The 23,397-nt window shown below is 43.4% G+C and overlaps 1 protein-coding gene across 3 annotated transcripts in view; it reads left to right on the top strand.

Moving 5' to 3' along the window:
• The window catches only part of CSK (C-terminal Src kinase), a 2,395,116-nt gene that overhangs the window by 1,022,280 nt on the left and 1,349,439 nt on the right, over positions 1-23,397 (top strand). For all 3 annotated transcript variants that reach the window (XM_044077191.1, XM_044077192.1, XM_044077193.1), the window contains one exon: positions 20,523-20,609. In XM_044077191.1, coding sequence (XP_043933126.1) covers positions 20,595-20,609 — 15 coding nt within the window. In that variant the 5' untranslated portion in view covers positions 20,523-20,594. The remainder of the gene's footprint in view (positions 1-20,522; positions 20,610-23,397) is intronic.

Here is a 23,397-nt window from a genome sequence, read left to right as displayed (position 1 = left end):
TTCTACAGACCATGAGTCCAATGACTCTTATCCCTCTGATTACCAGGACATACCCTTATCGACCTATGAGGATTCAGATGCAGAGGATTCCATTCCCTCTGCCTCCCCTTCAGAGGACTTTTCTTTTGATGAAATCTCGCATACCTTAAGAGAGCATTTCCGCTGGGAATGCCAGGACTACTCACAGTCCAAAAAGAGGCTTTGACTTGCCTCAGCACAGGTCTCTAGCTATACCTCCTGTCCTGGATATTGTAGATGTCTTCATGGAATCCAGTCTTACCCCTGATACTTTACCACTAGCTCCTAGAAACCCTGACAGGTAATATAGAGTACCTGACTCTCACAAATCTCTCTCTAAAAATCCCACTGCGGATCCAGAGACCATTTCCCAGGGACCTAAAAGGTATTAAGGCTACTACAGCCAAAAACCCAACCCCTTCGGTCAGGGATTCTAGGGCTTTAGACAGATGGAATAAGAAGGTATATACCTCTGCAACTCTTCCCATTAGGGCTTTAAATTGCCAGTTTCACATGTTGATGTACCAGCAGCATATTATGAAACTAATTAAACAAAAAATGTTGATTCCTGATTGTACAGAAAATAAAGATTTACAAGAGTTAATGCATTCTGCAAACCATGTTAGAAAACATACTTTGCAGTGTAGTTTTGATGCCTTAGAAGCATCTTACAGGGCTGCTGTCACTGGGTCTGTCCTGAGAAGGCATGCTTGGCTGAAGGACCAAATCTTGCCAGACCACGTCAAAGCAAAATTACTAGGTGTTCCAATAAACCAAGAATGTTTGTTTGGCACAAAAGCAGAAGACGTTCTTAAAAAGATGGAGGAAAAAGCTAACTCTATGCAAACTGTTAATGATTTCTTACAGGTACAACCACCTAGATTCAGTAGGCATTGGCCTTCTAAATCTGGTCCTTTCCAGTCCCTCCCAGTCCAAACCCAGGGGCAACAGACCACAAAGAGTGCAGTCTCAGGGTATGTAGCGATCTAAACAATGGAGTGCTCCCACTTCAGAAACAGGGAGTAGTAAGCCACCCCTTTATGGAAAAAGTTCACAATGACTTGTCTGTCATCCTTCCCAGCCATGCCCAAGTACTTGCACCCCTAGGAATAAAACTTGCTCTGCGTGCAAGAAACTGGAATTACATTACCCAGGACCGATGGGTCCTAAACATTGTATCCCAGGGATACAGATTCTACTTCCACTCACTGCTAACCCCAAGCAGGTTGCCACACCTTCCTCCAAACCAGTGGGCAGAGGCTCAAAAGGAAGTACTTTCTCTTCTCAGTATCAGGGCTATTCAACCTGTTCCAATAGAGCAAAGGGGACAGGGTTTCTACTCCAGACTGTTCCTGGTGCCCAGAAAGGAAAACTCTTAGTGCCCTATCCTGGATCTGTCCATTCTAAACACCTTCCTGGTGGTCCCAAAATTCAAAATGCTTACTCTCCAACAGCTGCTTCCTGTGCTAGCCAAGGACTCCTAGCCGATCACCCTAGACTTAAAAGAAGCTGATCTCCACATCCCCATAAGGGAATCTTGCAGGAAATATCTACGTTTCATGGCAGGCTCTGTACACTGTCAGTTCTCTGCACTTCCCTTTGGCTTATCTATTGCGCCCAGGGTATTCACAAAGTGCCTGGCTCCAGCCATTGCATACTGCAGGCAGTAAAATATTCAAATTTACCAAAACTTGGACAATTGCTTGATTCAGGCGGATAGTCAGGAATTGCTACTTCAGCACCTGGCATTTGTAAAGAGACTCCTCACTTCTTTGGGGGTATACCATCGACGAAAAGAAATCACATCTGGTACCCAGCCAAAGGATTTTATTCCTGGGAGCAAGCTTGAACACAACTTCCCGGATGGCATTCCTCACTCCAGAAAAGCAGGTTTATTTGAGAAATTACTTAAAACTTAATGGCCACCAAAACCCAGGTATCTGCAAGAAAAATACTGCAGGCCCAAGGGTTCATGGCCTTATGCATTCTACTAATTCCATATGCAAGACTGCGTATGAGGAAACTTCAGTGGTACTTAAAAAGTCTCTGGTGTCAACATTCTTAGGACCTGGAAACACTGATTCCTATCATTCCTTGGACCTGGAAACACTGATTCCTATCATTCCTTGTCTAAGGACGGAGTTCCTTTGGTGGGCAGAGGCTTGTAACCACAACAAAGAACTCCCTTTCACTCAACCCCTCCCCGCCCAAACCCTGACAACAGACACATCAGACTATGCATGTGGGGGGGGGGGGGGCTCACATGGCAGGCAAATGGAGCCCATGACAAATTCACCTGAATATCAGTCAAAAATAAAAGTTGTACAGAATGCTCTGACAGCCTTCAAATTCCTGATCCTTCAAGGACAGCTCTTGATAAAGACAGACAACAACACAGTTATGTGGTACATAAACAAGCAGTGGGGAACTCATTCCTACCCACTTTGCAGGTTAGCCATGGCCCTGTGGAACACACCTTTGAACATTCAAGTGCACCTGCAAGCTCAATTCCTGCCAGGCAAATAAAATTCACTGGCAGATGACTTAAGCAGAAATCTACTGGACCCACGAGTGGAAACTGGAACCCATCTCATTCAGACCTCTAATCCACAAGTGGGGGACACCAGAGGTGGATCTCTTTGCTTCCCCCCAAAACCATCAATTGAGCAAATTTTCCACCAGAAATCCTCACAGCCAAGCATGGAAAGTGGATGGCCTATCCTTTACATGGGAAAACCTCTCAATCTATGCCTTTCCCTATCTTTCCCTTGTCTCAAAAGTACTACTCAAGATCAAACAGGACAGGCCAAGGACAATCCTTATTGCACCAGACTGGCCACGCTAGCATTGGTACCCACTCCTACACAGTCTGACAGCAGTGCCACCCTGGTACCTACATCAGACCCCCTCTCTGCTGTCCCAGCCGGAGCGACAGATTTTGCATCCTCAGCTGCAAACCCTGAACCTTGCTGCCTGGCTTATTCCTTGAATACTCCACCAGTAACCCTCAGCAAACCAGGTGCTGGATGTCATCCTTGAGGCCAGGAGGCCTAGTACTAGGAAATCCTGTTCAGAAAAGTGGAAAAGATACTGTTCTTGGAGCCACTCTCAAGGAAAGGAGACAGCCGTGCCCACCTTACCTCAAATTCTAGATTACCTAGCAGATCTGCTCCACAAAGGCCTATCCTTATCAGTTAAGATTCATGCCTCTGCCATCTCAGCTCATTACAGTACTGAGCCACCCCTCTTCTCTCACCCTCTGATCAAACAGTTCCTTAAAGGAGCTAACATTTTAAGATCCCTGTGGTAAGCTGCCACTCCTGCCTGGGACCTTAACTTTGTACTAGAGAAGCTTACGCTTCTCCCTTTTGAGCCTTCTGCTACAACAGAGTTAAAATTCCTCTCTTGGAAAACAGCCTTACTTCTAGCCATCACTTCAGCAAGAAGAGTGTCTGAGTTACAAGTGCTAATGGCTGTGGAACTCTTCATTATTTTCCATGAGGACAGGGTTTCCCTCAGGACTAACCCATCATTTATGTCCAAGGTGATATCCAGTGTGGCTTTAAACCAATCCATCCATTTACCAGCCTTTTTCCCTAATCCTCAGAATAAAGGGAAAGGATCCTGCACTCCTTGGACGTGCATAGACAGCTCAGGTTCTACCTTGACAGCACTAAGCCTTTCAGAAAATCTTACCAGCTGCTAGTCAGCTTTGCCACAGGGAGAGATGGCAAGCCCATTTCAAAGCAAACCATTTCCAAATGGATAGCACCCTGCATTAATTTCTGCTACAAACACCATGGAAAACCTATCCACCAGGGGATCAGAATTTGTTCCACTAGGGCTACCGCAACCTCTACAGCATTTTTCAGCGTAGTCCCTACCGGGGACATCCTGGAACCTGCAACCTTTAGTTCTGTACACACCTTCACCACACCTTCACCAAGTATTACCACTTAGCTGTCTTTTCTAAATCCAGAGATGGATTTGCCACAGCAGTCTTACAAGGCCTGCTAGCTAGCCCTAATATTTCTTGACTACCTCCACCCTTCCTCAGCTTTGGGAATCAACCCAAGTGTGATGACTGCAACAGTGAAAGCACACAAAAAAGAAAAGCCAGCAAACAGCGACCAGATGCATAAAATATTATATTGTGTTACAACAATACATAAGTACAAACAGCAAACAGACTGGTTTCGGCTGGAAACCAAGTACACAGCGTTCTTCAGTGTATGTAGAGCAATTCAATCAGAGCTGTTTATAAGGTACAAAGTCAAATTCCATTGGTGGATACTCATAAATATTCATTTAATCCAGGGGGAAACAACCCACCAAGCTTAATAATCCGTTTCTTCTCCTTCCCATTTAATACTGTATGCCACCCTGTTTTGTTGGAACGATCCCCAAAAACCATATCAATAATGGTAAACATAAATCTAGCTGTTGGATGTGCCATGTGATGTTTATATAGAGCATTATTAATTCTCTTCTGTTTAATGTTACTGATATGTTCAGAGATACGTAGTCTCATGGGCCGGGATGTTTGCCCCACATAAAAAGCTCCGCAGTTACAAGTAGCCAAATAAATAATCCAATCGCTGCTGCAATTGACAAAAAAGCGGAGATCAAAAACTTGGGGGCAATTCCTACTTGAAAATTCCTTGGCTTTATTGATATATTGACAATTGGTGCAATGTCCACATGGAAAACATCCACGTAAAATGTCACCAGAAAGAGTTGTCTGGACATAACCAGTGTATCTAGTGTCACTATGTTTATAGTGATTAAAATATGTATTCAGATTTTTACCCTTCCTATAAGAAAAAAGACATCGAGCTGGTATTAAATTGGAGATGTCATCATCACACTGTAATATGTTCCAATGTTTGTGGATACTCTGAATAAGGCAATTGGAATTCCTGGAAAAAGTGGTAATGAATCTGCTGGCTTTTCTTTTTTGTGTGCTTTATACTGGATTTTCAAGCCGTGCATCTGCTCTCGTGCAGGGGATTTTTTTGTGTGTCACACTGCAACAGTGAAACACGAAGAACATAGTACAGTTGTGTACACCTACCGTAAAAGTAGATGTTTGAGTGTATTCACTGTTGCAGTCCTGGTTACCCTCCCTCCAGCCCCTTGACTTCTCTATGCTTTCTGCCTTTACTCTTTTTGGCCATATCTTATGGCTATGGTATTTACTTTTTACTGGCATAGCAGATCTCCAAACTCCCTGCAGAGCTCCCTACGCACCAGACCCCGGACCTGACGATGGGTGATAGTATCATGTCCGCGCCCACTCCCAGGGGGTAGTGAGCCCCTTCTCCTGAGGCAGTTCCACCCAAAGGTGGTGCAGGACCAGCAGACGAGGAGGTCCCAGGGTGGGCCCTAGATATGCTGGTGCCCGGTGCCATGGCCAGATGAAGTGGGAGAGGTGGGTCCGCTGGAACTGGCCTTGCCAAATGTGCTGTGGTGTTTCAATTTTAAAACATATGTGGGTTAGTAATAGTCAACACATTCCAGGATTAGGTATAACAGCATGCATAGATATTCCCATTATCCCAAAGCACCAGATATGGAACAGTTGCATAGCAAACAGAACACATGCATATATGGAACCAGAGTGGCCTTTACAACAGCATGCAGGTACATTGATGGCAGCATGCCACCAATGTGGGAGTTTTTCAAAATGGCACATGCATAGAAACAAATTTCAATATTTATCAAACAGGACGCGTCTCAACAGTAGATTTAATTGTACACATACCGATTGAGTTGTGTATTTAGTTTATTGTTGCAGATGTGGTGGGAGGGGGGTAAGATGTCAATTAGCTTGTATATCCCTGTAGTTCTCATTACTTTCTTAGTCACTTCTGTGATCTGTACCTTACAGGTATTATTACACTACACTATGGCCTTAGTTTGGACAGTGGTATGGTTGTAGACAACTATATACATGAACTGTGTTTACCTGCAGTATACACCTCTTACCTGGTATAACTGTAGAGGTATTGTTTGTTAACACTCCCTGACTGTTTCTACGCATATTTCCAGATTCCAGGTTGATGTTATGCACATACCTCTCCATCTCTTATTGCACACACTCTGGGCATGTCTTGACAACATGCAGGTGAAACTGGGGCATATTTTGACTATTGCTATCATAAACCTTTGGTGAGTTGCTACAATGACATGTTTGTTTTCATAGACATTTTCCAAATATTTACAGGCCTGACAGTCAGTTATATGACATTAAATGCTGCCTAAATGTCAGAGATTATAATGCTGATATGCCTGGGGGACAGGCTAACAGGCAGCAGATATGGCCAATTTTCTGGACATTCTGGACAAATTTGTACAGGTGTGATGTATGATTCTGCATATAGCTTACTACCACTCTCAGGATTCGAACCATGTGTACATCACAGTTGAGTGTGCTATATAGATATTGCTGTGTATCTTTTCTCTGAATTCTGTCAATAAGTCTCCCATGGTTTTACAATCTGACCTTGTAATTACAGCACTCTTACACAGGGTTTCCTAGACAGTTTTATAATGTAGTACTGTGTGGATGACAGCGATGAGTAATACCTTATTATTCAGAGATGCTACAACACTAACACTGCCATAGAATACCAGACTAAGCAGTACCAGTCCAGGATTTCAATCTTTTATTTCTAGGCACATTTTTCGTATCTGACAGACTTGTGGCGGGAATGTTTTTTAACACTACCTGAATGTTGCCACACGTTACCACATTCCACATTATTATTATTATGCGCATACGTCTCACTCTGTTACTGCACACACTTTGGTCATAGCTGCACAACATGGGGGTGGAGTTGGGACATCCTTTGCTTATTACTGTCATAACACTTTGGTGAGTTGCTAGAGTGACAGGTTTGTTCTTAATAGATATATTTCTGACAGTTATGATGTCTGACAATCCATTGGATGTCATTATTTGCTGCCTAAACTTCTGGGATCATCCCCCTGATTTGCCAGCAGGGGACTTACGCCAGTTATCTTGCCTTTCTGACTATATCTGTACCGTTGTGGGGTATGATTCTGCATGCAGCTTACTACCACTCCCAGGATTCAAACCATTGCTGTGTGTGCTAAAAATACAACACTTCACGTCTCAGTTGAGTGTGCTATTTGGATTATGTTGTCCATCGTTTTACTGTTTTCTAAGTCTCTCTCAGTTGTACAATATGACCTTGTGATTGCAACAGTCATATACAGACATTCCTACACATTTACTTATGTTTGTTTGTGTCTTTCGGCTTTTCCCGGTTAGGGGTCGCCACAGCAGAACTCCGGTCCGCCAATGATTGGCAGTAGATTTTTACCTGCTGGCATGCCGGGCTTAACGCATAACCTTCAACGAAGGAACGCCCATTCACGCATGTTGAGACAGAAGACGCTCTAACTGAGAATCGAACGGGCACCGTCTGTGAGGCAACAACGCTACCGCAGCACCACCACTGCAGTACACATTTTATTTATGTAACAGTGCTTAATACAACAGTACTATTGAAATTTAACGCTACATTACCATATGATACCAGAGTAAACACAAGCAGTCCAGGAGTTAGACCTTTATTGCCAGGTTAGCCTTTTATTTGCATGCAACCTATATGAGACTCTTCTGCGATATTGTCTGGTTTATTCAGTACATGCCATACACAATACAGAACCTTTTATTTACATACAAACTACATGAGACTCTTCCTGCCATATTGTCTGGTTTATTCAGTACATGTCATACACAATACCGGTTTTATACTGTCAAGTAGCTTTCTACTACTTTTAGATTGATTCCTTATGACAGTACATGGAAGATTATTACTAACCTGCCTTGCAACACAGCCTCTGCAGCCTACAGGCATGGGCTTCGCAATTCACAGCTCGCTAGTCTCCCGCTGTCAAAGACCTATTTAGCCATACCTATCCATAATATACATGAGCTGGCAATTATTAAACAGGTAGTGGAATGATACTTACACATGGCTGGGACATCACCTGTCTGCCTAGCCTCTTGGATCCACTGATCCAAGAGCTCTCTCTTTCTTTGTTTCAGGTTGGCATAGTGATGCCTGACCTGCTCACCAGTTCAAGGGATGCCAGTGGCATTGGTGAGGTCACAGGCGAGATGGTCCCAGGTTTCCACTTTATATTGGAAACCCTGGTACTGGCCCTGCAGCAGTCTTTGGTCATGGTCTTTAACAAGGAGTCCTGCCATGACTTTGGGCTCCTGGATGCCCCAGCCCTGCGCCTGGAAGTACGGTCCTTTACCCATACCGGCCATAGTGCCTACAGGAGGAAGCTGCAACCCAGTTATGAGTTGTATTCCTGCCTGTGGGGTTTAAGTAGGGCAGATTTCCCACACTTTGCTGTGTTTGGACGGTTTTGAAAATGCTAAGCTGTGGGCAAACCTGCTTACCTATGGTTGGCATTGCTTAAAGGGGTATAACAATGGGCAAATTGATTTAACTGGCCTACACATTGCTTACCCCTAGTAAGCAGGGGTGTGCAATGCTTAGTGTTGCTTAATTTTAAATTTGCACACTATTTGCTGTTTGGCATTGATTTATCATTCATTACATGTTATATATTTGTTTGGTATCCATGATTCATGTGTACGTACACTGTATGGGGTCCTTGTGTTTATTGAGGTATTTCAACACTTTATTACAATGACGCCTCACATCTGGACTTAATGCAGTATTCCAGTTCACATATTTATGTTATGTAGTAGGTTATACAACATAAAACTGTATATAGATTCCTTTCACATTTTAATTTTGATTTTGCTATAGTGAGGATCTGTTTGGGGTTACCTCAGTCTTATGTACTGCTGTGATGGATTACTGGTTAACTAGTGTAACTGTAGTGTACAGGGTCCTGGGTTCAAGACCTGCAAGGGCTGTTTATTTTGTTGCTGGGCAGAACAGCGGCTATTGGATACAGAGTGATTAAGGCACTTTTAAGCAGTTGTAAGCAGGTTTGCGCAATGGTAAGCTATGTTAACTTCTGGTTAAATATGCTTACAGGGAATTAGCTTCAGTATTGCTTAACCTGTGTGGGCATTGCTTACCACCGTGCAAAAGTGCTTACTCCCGCTTACCCCTGCACTAATTTAGACAGAAATGAAACATGGCTCTTGGAAAAGTAGTGGATTTGGACAGTATGGATTTATCATTCATTACACATTATATCTTCATTTCATATCCCAGATTCGTGTGTACATATACTGTATGGGGCACTTGTCTTTATCTGTGGATTTTACCACATTTTTACAATGACACCTCACATCTGCATTTAATGCAGTACTCCAGTTCAGAAATATATGTTATTTAGTAGGTTATACGGCAAAACAAATGTTCATAAAGTGATTTCACATGGAAAATGGAATTTACTACAGTTAGAATCGAACCGGGAATGACTGCTCACAGAGCAAATGCTCTGACCTCTGCACTATTGCAATACTGCTTCAATTGCATGTATCATCTTCTTGTGCCATTTAAGCTACACTATGGTAGATAAGCAATGGGCAAACCTGCGCAACTATGGTTAAATTTAATCTGTTTGATAAAAAAAATTTCTCTACTGCTGTTTTCCCTTGGAAGGGACAGATTTCACTTATTGCTGTGGATTTCTGCGTGCATCTGCACATTTGGCAGACATCATAGCAACCCCCCTATACCTCTCAACCTCTTCAGGCGCACTATCTGGACAAAGCTTGACAAATTGTGGTACAACTATCGACATATTTTCATTATTGCTCTTATAAACTTGGGACAGTTGCTAAGGTAACAGGATTTGATTTAATATATGTTTTATCACAGATTTGAAGTCAAAAACTGAAATGCATGCGTTATTTACCGACTTCAATCCTGAGATCATTCCAGTGATTTGCCAGGACAATTGGGGTGCTGTAAGGTCGTGACATGTGGACATTCTGCAATGATTTGTACAGTTGAGAGGTATGCAGCCTCCTATGAGCATTCTCGCTCATTATTATTGCCGGGCGGCACTTCCTGAGTGCAGGGGCATGTGTATTGTGGAGCTCTGCTCTCAGACACAACTCCTGCACTCGTCCCTGCTCCGTTTCCGTTTAGGAGCCGAGGCAGCGCTCCTTCATTACGATGCATGGCACACTGCCGTGCTGCTCTTAAACGGACGTTTCCATGCAGAAATAAGCTATTCCTGCATGGATCCTTACTGAATCCCGGGGAGTATCTTTGGCATATTTGGACCCATATGAATTATTTAGTATTAAAACGTAGCCATATTTGATGAAAGTCCAGCTCAGTAATGGTAGGTTTAATGACAGTGGTACTGCTAACAGGCTGATGGTAGAAAAAAAAAAGCGTGATGACAGTCTCTATTTTCTGTTTTGTCTGTTGTACGATAGGTTTACTTTCATTTGTAGTGTCAGGCAGCTACATGTTAGTAAATAAAATGCCTTTTTTTCTAGTCTCAAAACTTAAATGCTTACATTCACTAGTTGTAAATGTTATACAGCATAGATTCTCCTAAAATCATAATATTTTGATTGAATTTATTACAGGTAGACATTCCTGCTTAATTAAAGCATAAGGGATCCACATTTGAATGCTTAGTCAGTGCCACATACTGTTTTTTTTCTTTGTTTTATTTTTAGTAATGGAAATCAACCCCTTTGACATGCAACTTCTTTAGGACTGTAGCCTTCTGGAGGTTGTGTTCACAGGTATCTGTAAGAGTCAGGAAGTCCTGCATAATCCCTAGGTTTGTCACAGGTTTCTTTGTGCTGCTGCTACTTCTACCTGCCAAAGTGCCCTGAAATAATCCACTCACTACATTTGTGCTCTTTCTGCCTGGTATGTGCTGAATATACAGGCAGTCCCTGGGTTAAGGATGAGATCCGTTTTTAGTCTATCCTTAAGTCAAATTTGTATGTAATTTGAAACATGTACATATGGTTCTTATTAACTGTCACTTTGTAAAATGTTTGTCGCAGTCTAGTATTTATTTTACTTTTTCTTTGCATATAAAACACTTTCAGATAAAAATATTAAACATAATATTGTATGCTGTAGCTGTGTTTCCTTACTTCCTATGATCTATGCTTCCTATCATCATAGCTGGTTTAAGGCATTTTGATATTAAATGCAGTGTTTGAGGACTTTTTCACAGACACGCAACCATACCTCTCAGCTGTAAAGATTTTCCCAGAATGTCCAAATTTTTGCCTCATATTTTTTGTCCATTTTTTCCTAAAATTGTGGTTGTCTATCAAAAGTAGTGGCAAATCATTCAAGACTAAAGTTAGAAAATAATGACAGACATTTGAGTTTCAGAATTCATTCCCTTCAGAAAAATCATGCTAATGCAAAACCTGTTATTTTGTCAACATTCTAAGTTTGTAAAAGGAATATTTCACAAGTGTCCCTATTTTTGGGCCTTTGTCCCTCCATCATTTACAGCTTTATCCAGATTTCTTGCTGCAAGAGGTTGAGAGGTATGGGTGGAATATCAAGTCCTATGACACACACACACACACACACACACACACACACACACACACACACACACACACACACACACACACACACACACACACACACTCTTAGTCCTACTTTACCTGTTCCATAACTAACCCCCTCCCCTTATGCAACCACCCACCTCTTAACTGCTGCCAGGGGATCGCTCGCGTGCTCTCCCTCTTCTCTCTCTCTCTCACACACACACACACACACACACACACACACACACACACACACACACACACACAAACACACACACAGTCACCACTTCATTAATGCATGCATTCACTCACATATTGCTTTCACTCTCTTCCGATCTCTCTCACACAGTCACTTTCTCATTCATACATGCATTCAGTCACACATCGCTCTTACTCTCCCAATCTCTCACATGCACACAGATTTGGGTAACTTTAAGGATTTTAATTTTTTTACATTATTTCTGACATTGTGGCAGCCCATTCGTATCTATGGGCTGTTCGCATGTCGGATGTCTGTAACCTGGGGTCTGCCTGTATTGTCTAGTATCTGTATGGAGAGGTGTTCTTCGAGTTTCACTGTTGCACTCATCACATTTGGGTTATCCCTGCCAGGGTAGCCCACGGCAGGCCTGAATACCAGAGGTTTAGTATTTCTGCGTCGGTTGCTGTTGCTTCAGGACTGACGTCAGGTCATCAGTAGTATAGACTAAGGCAGCCGACGCCATTACACCAAGCTTTCTTGCCATGGAGTCCAAAGCAGAAGCAGTTTGCTCGAGTGCCGGTCAGCTGCTACCTGAGTCTCATCTACCGAACTGAAGTTGAAGTCTTCTAAAGCTAAGTACCCCGTTGGGGATCCTTTTTTCTTGCACTAACCGATGTCAGAAAAAGCTAACATTTGTCTCGCCTGTGGAAAGCAAATATCACACCGAGACTTTCATTTTTACTGCATCACTTGTTTAGTCCCAGACCACGACATCCCCCATTGTCGCTTCTGTGCTTTGTTCAATGCCAGAACTAACCGTTGTCGGGCCCTTATTGTAGCTAGATATTTTTGCTTACAGTCCTTGAACTCCAGTATGGCTTCGGTAAGCCATCCGACAGCAGATCTTCCGAAAAAAACATAAAGATAAAGACAGAGACAGACTGCACAGGTCCAACCCTACCGACGATGCTCCCGTTAAGCTAGTCGTCAATTCTCCGGGCCTCAGTGCGGCGGTTTCACAGCTCCTGATGCCCACTTATGTGGATTCGCAGGCCACTACCGAGACCCTTTCGGTGTCTGGTATGCCGCAAAACTCTTCTTCAGCTAATGATCCTGCAGTCATCTCTACCTTGGATGGGTCCGGAGCTGTTGAGCAGGCACCTGCTTCCGAGGAAGTCCTTCACACTACTAATTCTCGACACAAACCGACGTCTTCTTTCCCGACTACCATTCTTTCAAAAACTACCAAGTTTCTTGGGTCCAGGGTACAAACCACACCCAAGCAGTCTCAGGCACCTGCTTCCTTGCCTCAGTCTCAAATGCTTAAAATGGCAGAAGACCTTATTATGCTGATCAGGGGAAACCAAGCTACCCCCTCCAAAAGGAAAAGAGATCTGTCTCCTGTAGTTTTCTGAACAAGAATCAGATGAACTCCGATGCTTCCAAATATGAAGACATGCAACCCCTCTCTACTTAGAGGATTCTGATGCAGAGAATTCCATCCCTTCAGCCTCTCCCCCAGGGGATTTTTCCTTTGGGGAAACCCTTCATACCTTAAGGGAGCATTTCCAGTGGGAGAGTCAGGACTACCCTCTGTCTAAAAAGAGACTCAAGGAATTCTTAGATCTTCCACAGCACAGACCCTTGGCCATCCCCCAAGTCCTGGATGTTATGGAGGATGTTTTCCTGGAATCCAGTTTGACTCCTGACACTCTCCCTCCTGCACCCAGAAAATCAGACAGGTACTATAGAGTCCCTGACTCTCAATTTTCTTTTTAAAAATCCTAATGCTGACCCTGAGGTAATTTCTCAAGGGCCTAAAGGGATTAAAGTAACCTCTGCTAAGATAGGGATTCCCAAGCACTAGACAGATGGGGTAGAAAAGTATACACCTCAGCTACTCTTGCTATCAGGGCAGTAAATTGTCAGTTCCGTATGCTAAAATTTTAGCAACGTACCCTGGAACTCCTCAAACAAAAATGTCTTCCTTTCTTGCGTGTGCAGAATCTAAAGAGTTTCAAGAGTTGTTGCATTCTACAAGTCAAGTAACTAAACACACCTTGCACCGTGGTTTTGATGCCCTAGAAGCTTCATGCAAGGCAGCAGTCACCAGATCTGTCATTAGAAGGTATGCATGGCTTAAGGAAAAGCCCTTGCCAGACCATGTCAAATCTAAATTGTTGGATGCCCCCTTGCACAAAGACAACTTATTTGGCATTAAGGCAGAAGAGGTCTTAAAAAGATTGAAGAAAAAGCAAAATCTATGCAGACAGTTGAGGATTTCTTACAGGTCCAGCCACCCAGGTTCAGCAGGCATTGTCCCACCAAGCACTGTTTTTTTCCTGCTCCCACTAAACCAGTCCAGGCCAGGCCCCGGGGAACAAGACCCCCCCCCCAGACAAAAGCCACAGGGAATGCAGAGATCTAAGCAGTGGACTACCTCAACTTCAAAACCAGGGAGTTCTAAGCCACCCCCTTATGGTAAGAATTCACAATGACTCACCTCCCCCACCCCCTCCCTCTGCCCACCTTCACTTACCCCTAGGAGGAAAACTCTCCTTTCACGCAAGCACCTGGGCCACCATTACCAATGACCGCTAGGTTCTCAACATAGTGTCCCAGGGATACAAATTTTCTTTCCACACCCTTCCAACCCCAAAAGGGTTCCCAGATCTACCTCCAAACCAGTGCGCAGAGGCTCAAAAGCAAATCCTTCCCCTGCTTTCTATGAGGGCAGTAGAGCACATTCCTGCAGAACAGATAGGCCAAAGTTTCTACTACAGACCTTTTCTGGTGCCCAGAAAAGAGGGAACCTGGCACCCCATCCTCGATCTATCCATTGTAAACACCTTCCTGGTGATCCCAAAATTCAAAATGCTCACCCTCCAGCAGCAGATACCCATGCTCTCCAAGGACACTTGGTTAGCCACCCTAGATCTAAAAGAGGCGTACCTCTACATTCCTGTCAGGGAATCATTCAGGATATATCTCCGTTTCAGGGCAGGATCTCAGCACTTTCAGTTCTCTGAGCTTACCTTTGGCTTATGTACTGCTCCCAGAGTTTTCACAAAATGTCTGTATCCGGCCATTGCCGAGGATTATCCAGATTTACCCATCCTTAAACGACTGCCTAATTCAGGCAGACAGCCAGGAAAAATTGCTCAAGCACCTGTCCTTTGTAAAGTCCCTACTAACCTCCCTCGGGTACGCAATCAATGAAAAGAAATCCAAACAGGTGCCCACCCAAAGGATTATATTTCTGGGAGCATGCCTGGACACAGCATCCCAGATGGCATTCCTTACACCAGAAAAGCAAATTTTCTTGACAGCCTACTTCTCTCAACTGGCCACCAGACTCCAGTTATCTGCAAGAAAGATCCTGCAACCTCTGGGGTTCATGGCATCTTGCATACTACTCATTCCGTATGCCAGACTGCATATGAGGAAACTTCAGTGGTACCTAAAAAGCCTTTGGTGTTAACACTGTCAAGACCTGGAGACTCTTATACCTATAATTCCTTGCCTCAGAAAAGATTTTCTTTGATGGGCAACAGCATGCTTCCGCAGTAAGGGACTACCTTCTCACCACCCCCGCGCCCAGACCCTCACCACAGATGCATTAGACTGTGCTTGGGGTGCACACCTGGACAGCAGGTGCATATGCAGGGCCAATGGACCCCGCAGCAAATCCCTCTCCACATCAACCAATAAGAGATGATGACTGTTCAGCATGCCTTGATAGCTTTCAAGCCCCTGCTCTCTCCAGGGATTCTCCTGATCAAAACAGACAACGCTACTGTGATGTGGTATATCAACAGGCAGGGAGGGACTCACTCCTACCCTCTATGCAGGCTGGCCATGACCCTTTAGCACACAGCCTCTGCCGTGCAACTGCACCTTTTAGCACAATTCCTACCAGGTTCTCTCAACTCTCTGGCAGACCAATTAAGCAGGCATCGTCTGGACCCACACGAGTGGCAACGCAACAGAAGAACCTTCACCTTAACTCAGAAATGGGGCACCCCGAAGGTCGACCTCTTTGCCTCCCACCAACCATCCGCTCAGCAAATTCTGCACCAGGTAACATCACTGCATGGCTTGAAAAGTGGATGCCCTGTCCTTCTCCAGGTCAGTCTATTGGTCTATGCCTTTCCTCCACTACCTCTCATCCCCAGTGTACTGCTCAAAATAAAGGAGGGAAAAACCAAGGACAATTCTTATAGCTCCAGACTGGCATGGCCAGCACTGGTACACCTTACTGCACAGCCTGTCCCCACTGCCACTATGGCATCTTCCACAGATTCCAAATCTCCTGACCCAGAGGGAAGGGGAATTCATGCATCCCCAATTGCAGACACTCATTTTGGCAGCTTGGCTTATTCCCTAACCCTCGATCAATCTGCCAACCTCAGTAAACAGGTTCTAAATGTTATGCGTGAGGCCAGACGCCCTAGCTCTAGAAAGTCTTATGCTGACAAATAGAAAAGGTTCTGCACTTGAATTCAGGCTAAGCGAGCCAATACAGCACAGCCCTCCCTCCCTCTCAACCTGGATTACTTAGCTCACCTGCTACACCGTACCCTGTTTTTTCCTCTCTTAAAATTCATGCCTCTGCTGTCTCTGCTTATTTTCCCACTGAGCAGCCCCTTTTTTCTCTCCCTTTGATAAAACAGTTCCTAAGAGGGGTTAGCAACTTGAGACCACTCAGAAGAGCACCAACCCCAGCTTGGGACCTTAACTTTGTGTTGACCCCTTTGCGTTGAAAACCAGACAGGTACTGCAGAGTCCCTGACTGTCACAAATTCCTTTTCAAAAATCCTACTGCTGACCCAGAGGTCATCTCCCAAGGACCTAAAGGAATTAAAGCAACCTCAGCTAAGGAATCCCACCCCCTCAGACAGGGATTCCCGAGCTTTAGACAGATGGAGTAAAAAAGTATACACCTCTGCAACTCTTACTGTTAGAGCAGTAAATTGTCAGTTCCACATGCTGAAATATCAGCAGCATACAACTGAACTCCTCAAACAAAAAATATCTTCCTTTCCTGCTTGTGGAGAAAATAAAGAATTACAAGAGCTTATGCATTCTGCAAGCCAAGTTACTAAGCACACCTTGCAATGTGGCTTTGATGCTCTAGAAGCATCTTGCAGGGCAGCAGTCACTGGTTCTGTCCTTAGAAGGCATGCTTGGCGTAAGGAACAGACCTTGCCAGACCATGTCAAATCAAAATTATTGGACACACCTTTGAACAAAGACAATTTGTTTGGCACCAAAGCAGAAGAGGTCTGAAAAAAAGATGGAAGAAAAAGCTAAATCTATGCAGACAGTTAAAGATTTTTTTCAGGTCCAGCCTCCGAGGTTCAGTATTGCCCCTCCAAGCACTGGTCCTTTCCGGCCCCCTCCAGGACAGCTCAGCCCAGACCCAGTGGAAGCAGACCCCCCCAGACAGCAGTCCCAGGGAATGCAGAGATCTAAGCAATGGAGTTCCTCCTCTTTAAAAACAGGGAGTGCTAAGCCACCCTCTTATGGTAAGAACTCAGAGTGACTTTACACCTCCACCCCTTACCTCTGCCCACCTGATTATGCCCCTAGGAGGAAAAGTCTCCTTCCATGCAATTAACTGGGCCTCTATTACTAACAACCGATGGGTCCTCAACATAATGTCCCAGGGATACAAATTTTATTTCTACACACTGCCAACACCAAAAGGGTTCCCATATATTCCTCCAAACCATTGGGCAGAGGCCAAAAAGCAAGTTCTTTCCCTGAACTCCATGAAGCAAATACAGCATGTTCCTGCAGACCAGATAGGCCAAGGTTCCTATTCCATACTCTTCCCGGTACCCAGAAAAGAGGGCACCTGGCGCCCAATCCTTGATCTATCCATTCTACACACCTTTCTGGTGATACCAAACTTCAGAATGCTCACCCTCCAGCAGCTTCTTCCTATGCTTTCCAAGGAAGCTTGGTTAGCAAAAGAGATCTACCTATACATCTCAATCAGGGAATCTTGCAGGAAATGTCTAGGTTTCAGGGCAGGATCTATACACTTTCAGTTCTCTGTGCTTCCCTTTGGCTTATCCACTACTCCCAGAGTTTTCACAAAATGCCTGGCTCCAGCCATTGCTTTTTGCAGACAAATATTAAAATTTACCCCTACTTAGACGATTTCAGGAAAAGTTGTTACAGCACCTGACCTTTGTAAAGGACCTACTGACCTCCCTGGGGTATACTATCAATGAAAAGAAATCAAAACTAGTCCCCACACAAAAAAAATGTATTCCTGGGAGCAAGCCTGGACACAGCATCCCAGATGGCATTCCTTACTCCAGAAAAACAAGCCTACCTGACAGGCTACTTCTCTCAAGTAGCCACCAGAACCCAGTTATCCGCAAGGAAAATCCTGCAAGCTGTAGGGTTCATGGCCTCCTGCATTCTACTCATTCTATATGTGGAAACTACAGTGGTACCTAAAAAGCCTTTGGTGGCAACACTCTCAAGACCTGGAAACTGTCATACCAATGATACCCTGTCTAAGGAAAGATTTTCTTTGGTGGGCAGCAGCATGCAACCACAACAAGGGACTTCCCTTCTCACAACCCCATGCTGCCCAGACCCTCACCATGGACGCATCAGACCCTTTGGCACATGGCCTCAGCTATGCAAATGCACCTGCTAGCACAATTCCTGCCAGGCTCCCTAAACTCTCTGGCAGACAACTTTAGCATAAACCTGTTAGACCCACACGAGTTGCAGCTAGACTACAGAACCTTCACCCTTGTAACCCAAAAATGGGGCACCCCGAAGGTGGACCTCTTTGCCTCCTACTCCAATCATCAGCTCAGCAAATTCTGCACCAAGGAACCTCACAGCAAGACCTGGAAAGTGGATGCTCTATCTTTCCAATAGGTAAACCTCTCGGTCTATGCATTTCCCCCTCTACCACTCTTCTCAAGGGTACTGCTCAAAATCACTTCTGACCCAGAAGAATGGAGAATTCATACATCCCCAATTGCAGACCCTCAACCTGGCAGCCTGGCTTATTATCTGACCTCTCCTCAAGCTGCCAGCCTAAGCAAACAAGTCCTAGATGTTACATGGGAGGCCAGATGCCCCAGCACTAGAAAATCCTATACTGACAAGTGGAAAAGGTTTTGCACCTGGATCTAGGCTAAGGGAGCCGAAACAGCACAGCCCTCCCTACCTCCCATCCTGGATTACCTAGCAGACCTACTACACAGGGGTCTATTCTTCTGTTCCATTAAAATTCATGCATCTGGCATCTCTGCTCATTACAGCACAGAGTCACCTTTCTTGTCACACCCTCTCATCAAACCGTTCCTAAGAGGGGGCTAACAAGTTAAGGCCACCTAGAAGAGCTCCTTGAGTAGCTTGGGACCTTAACTTTGTGTTGGAAAAGCTCACCCCCCCCCCCCCCCCCCGCTTTGAACCTACAGCTTCAGCAGAGTTAAAATTCCTCTTAGAAAACAGCCTTGCTTCTGGCCATAACTTCAGCTAGAAGAGTTTCTGAGCTACAAGCACTCATGGCTGTAGAGCCCTTCATCATTTCCCATGCTGACAGTCTTCCTCAGGGCTAACCCATCCTTCATGCCTAAAGTGGTGTCCAGTGTGGCTCTCAACCAATCCATTCATTTGCCCACCTTTTCCCCTAACCCACAAAACAAGGGGGAAAGGATTTTGCACTCTCTAGGTGTGCACAGACAGCTCAGATTCTATCTGTATAGGACTAAATCTTTTAGAAAAACTGACCAATTGCTAGTCAGCTTCGCAGCAGGGGCAGAGGGCAAGGCCATATCCAAAAAAAAAAAGCAGTCTCCAATTGGATAGCACACTGCATCAATTTCTGCTACAAACAGCACGGGAAACCGCCCCAAAGGGGGTCAGGACGCATTCCACCAGGGCAACCTCCTCCTCTGCAGCTTTTCTCAAAGGGTTCCCCACCAGGGACATCCTGGAGACTGCAACATGGACTTTTGTTCATACCTTTACCAAGCATTACCACCTGTCTATCTTCTCCAAATCCAGGGCAGGCTTTGCCATACCGTAGTCTTGTAGGACATCCTAGCCAGCCCCCAAGTCTTCTTGACTGCCTCCACCCTTTTCTTCAGCTTTGGGAATCAACCTAAGTGTGATGACTGCAACAGTGAAGCATGAAGAACATAGTACAGTTGTGTACACTTACCATAAATGTAGATGTTCGAGTGTATTCACTGTTGCAGACCTGGTTTTCCACCCTCCATCCCCCTTGTATCTCTCTCTCTCTCTCTCTCTCTCCTTACAGGGAATTTTTGGTATTTACTTTCTACTGGTGGTGTTCTTCCACCATAATCTAGCTCCCTGTTTGGGGGCTCCTGACTGTTGGGGCAAGAAAAACTGATGTAATGCCATCGGCTGCCTGATTTTATACCACTGACGACCTGACATCAGTCCGGGAGCGACAGCAACCAACGCAGAAATACTAAGCCTCTGGTATTCAGGCCGACTGAAGGCTACCCCTGGCATGATAACCCAAGTGTGATAACTGCAACAGTGAATGCACTCGGACATCTACATTTATGCTAAGTGTACACAACTGTACTATGTTTACTGTTCACAGTGAAGAACATGATCCAAGTTACATATGCAGAATCAGAAAGACTGCTTTTCTGCCTTTATCCCTTGTGTTTGAATACTGCATTTTGTAATTGTGTCCTTTGCTTTCTGGGTGCCAATCTGAGAGGCATTTGCCTTGCTGAAGCAATTTATAATCCTACATCTTTTGATTTTTAGATCTCATGATACCTGCCGCCCTTTGACCACTTGAGGCTTTCTACACTAGTTTTCAACTGCTACAGTTCGAAGATGTCTACATCTCCGGTATGTTCTGATGTTTGTTTACTGTACATTTTGTAATATTTTTGCAAGAAGAACATGAGTTTTTTTAGATATTTGCTTTGGTCTTTTTATTTCTCTAACAATTTGCAGGTTGTTACGCAGTAAAAAAACAATATATCCAGAACTCTTTAATATGCTAATGTAAAGTTCAGAAGAGTGAAACTGAGAGAGAACATAAAGTGCTTTGTACTAAAAAATAACAATATATACCAGTTAGCATTTCTTCTGTTTGGTCTTTAGATTTTCTGCATTTGTTTTATATTTATTTGTTTATCAATGGAAGGTTGCCATGTTTTGGGAAAATTAGCTTTCCAGGAACAAAGATGTCAATATATTGAGTAGGTGTAATTCATTAGCTTTGTTTTTTACTTTATTAACCAGGTAAAGTCACTAGGCGTAAGTGCCTCTTTGCCAGGAGTACTTTCTGATTAAGTGACTTTGTAAGAGTCACACAGTAAGAAAATGTGTACAAAGGAAATGAAACATTAAGATTGTAGGCTGTTCGGTGCTAGCTTGCAGATTTAATACACTGAACTGAACTACGAGTGCAGTTTTTAGAAGTGAAGTTAGTTCTCATAGTGAGTTTACATCATTATCTGTAACAGATTGTTGGCCACCTCTGATTCAGGGACATTTATTTGTGCCTGACCAGCTCAAAATATAATATTGATTTAATAAAAATAACTAAAAACAATTGAAAACATACAACTGTCCGGGGGGGGGGGGGGGGGTGTTAGACATCTTAAAAATGTCCATGTAGACTTGTAAATATAGAAAGGAGTGTAAACCTTCAAAATCTGAATCATGAGTCATATGGTTTGATAGGCATCAACAAGTAACATCCACAGAAGGCACTCCAGTCAAGGAAATATTTATTTAGCCCTTTTGTCCAAAGACTTCATCAGATTAAGATGACATAATATCAACCAACCTCATATACTGTTCTACATATTAAATTAAGCAGTTAATTGAACAAATCTAAAAACTTCAGCAAAGCAACTTTAAAGCAACATTACACAATATGACACATATACTTATAAAAAACTCACTTAATACAAATACTATAATTGATTCCAGAATGCTTATCTGCTTGTACCCTAAGCTGCCAAAAAAAAAATTCTCTCCTCAAAAGCAATTTTTTTGTAATCACCACCCCTTACATCCCTAGGGACTAAATCAAACACAGAAAAATTAAACAGTTTAAAATCTACACATACAGTAAAGTGTTTATAAAGAGCATTGTTAATTTCAGTGTTTAATACTATATGGATGTTCCCTTAGTCTCACTTGTAATTGTCTTGTAGACATACCTATATAAAAAGACTGGCAGCTAGAGCAGATTGCAATATAAGTAATAACAGAGGAATCACAATTAAAATAACTGGTACTTATAATGTGCTTATTAATATGAGACAAAAATATGGAAGAAAACTGCAAAATAAAAGAACACGTATTACAAAAAACACATTTATACATGCCAGGATTTTTGCTTTGTTGTGTTATCCTTTGGGTTTGGAGTTTTTGGTTTCATAGGTAACCTTATTATGCCCATGCTGGTGTTGGTGAAATAGTTGGTCATGTGTGCACCAGGAATGACAAAACTTGATGCCCCACCACTACTGCCACTACAGTGAGAATATGATTTACTTACAGCCTTGCCATGGTGTTTTGCCATTATGCAGAGGCATTATTTTACAAAAAAAAGCCACACCGTTTTAAAATAAGGCCATTGTGTAGTCTGACTTTTTCAGTATTTTCATCTCCATGTGCTGAAATGAGTCCACAAAGAATACGGACGTACTGAGCATGCATATGTCCATGAACAGGGTAATACAGTCTCAGAATGCTGTTTGGATATAATCTGTGCTATTCTTAGCATAGCTGCTGCAGGCTGTGGGATGTAGGAATTTTGAAGCCTAGAGAAAACATGTAATAATTAAAAAAAAAAAACGCTGGTCTGTTAAAACTTTCTTTTGATGAGTGTGAGGAGGTTCTCTTAAAATATAAAGTTTATTTTCTCTACTTGGCAGCAGTTTAAAATAAAGGCTTGTTCCATGGGATTTGTTTGGCAGCCACACTAATTATTTTTTGTAAACTGTGGCTAGTGGAGTTGGTGGCAAAACATTAAGGTTTTTACTTTGCAAATGGAGAAAAGTATGCTTCACTGGGTTGCAAATCCTTTCTGTTTTATACTAATAAAAGAAACAATGCTGCAGATGGGCCTGTTTTTGTTATACAACCCATTGTACAGTCAGTGCTCATTGGAGCCATTTGGTATGTGCAGATGGTGTAATACATGGAGGACAACAATGCTTGGAACCACGGGGTGTTTTGTGCCACCGTGGTTGTAGTAATCCTCATTTTCTCTCTATCTCTGGTACCCATTGTTTCAGCAGTATACCGGTTTGTTTAAATTTTAATTGTCTGACAGTGGGTTCATCAGGTTTTAGGCAATCAGATGTTAATGTGATAACATTGCACAGGATTTGACTGACTTCAAATCAGAAAATTAGATTCAGTTGTACTGTATCTTCTTATTAATATGTTGGTCTGTTTTTACTGTAGCTGTTTCATCCCATAAGTGTGCAGTGACAGCAGAGTCAGCTGAGCTAGTAATACACTATCTCGATATCTCTCTTTAGAAAAATTAGGCTGTAGATTTAAAACTCGTGACATTTAGACACCAGCTCCTCAAACTGTGGGTGTATGTGTGTTAGAGGTGCTTTGTATGTGTTTTTTAAGAAGGAAAGTGTCTGTGTATGTACATCAG

Source organism: Protopterus annectens, chromosome 7.part0 (genome assembly GCF_019279795.1).
Source record: "Protopterus annectens isolate FY-2018-M chromosome 7.part0, PAN1.0, whole genome shotgun sequence".
NCBI lineage: Eukaryota > Metazoa > Chordata > Ceratodontiformes > Protopteridae > Protopterus > Protopterus annectens.
The sequence above is the reverse complement of the archived record's forward strand: the minus strand, read 5'-3'. Positions and strand labels throughout refer to the sequence as shown.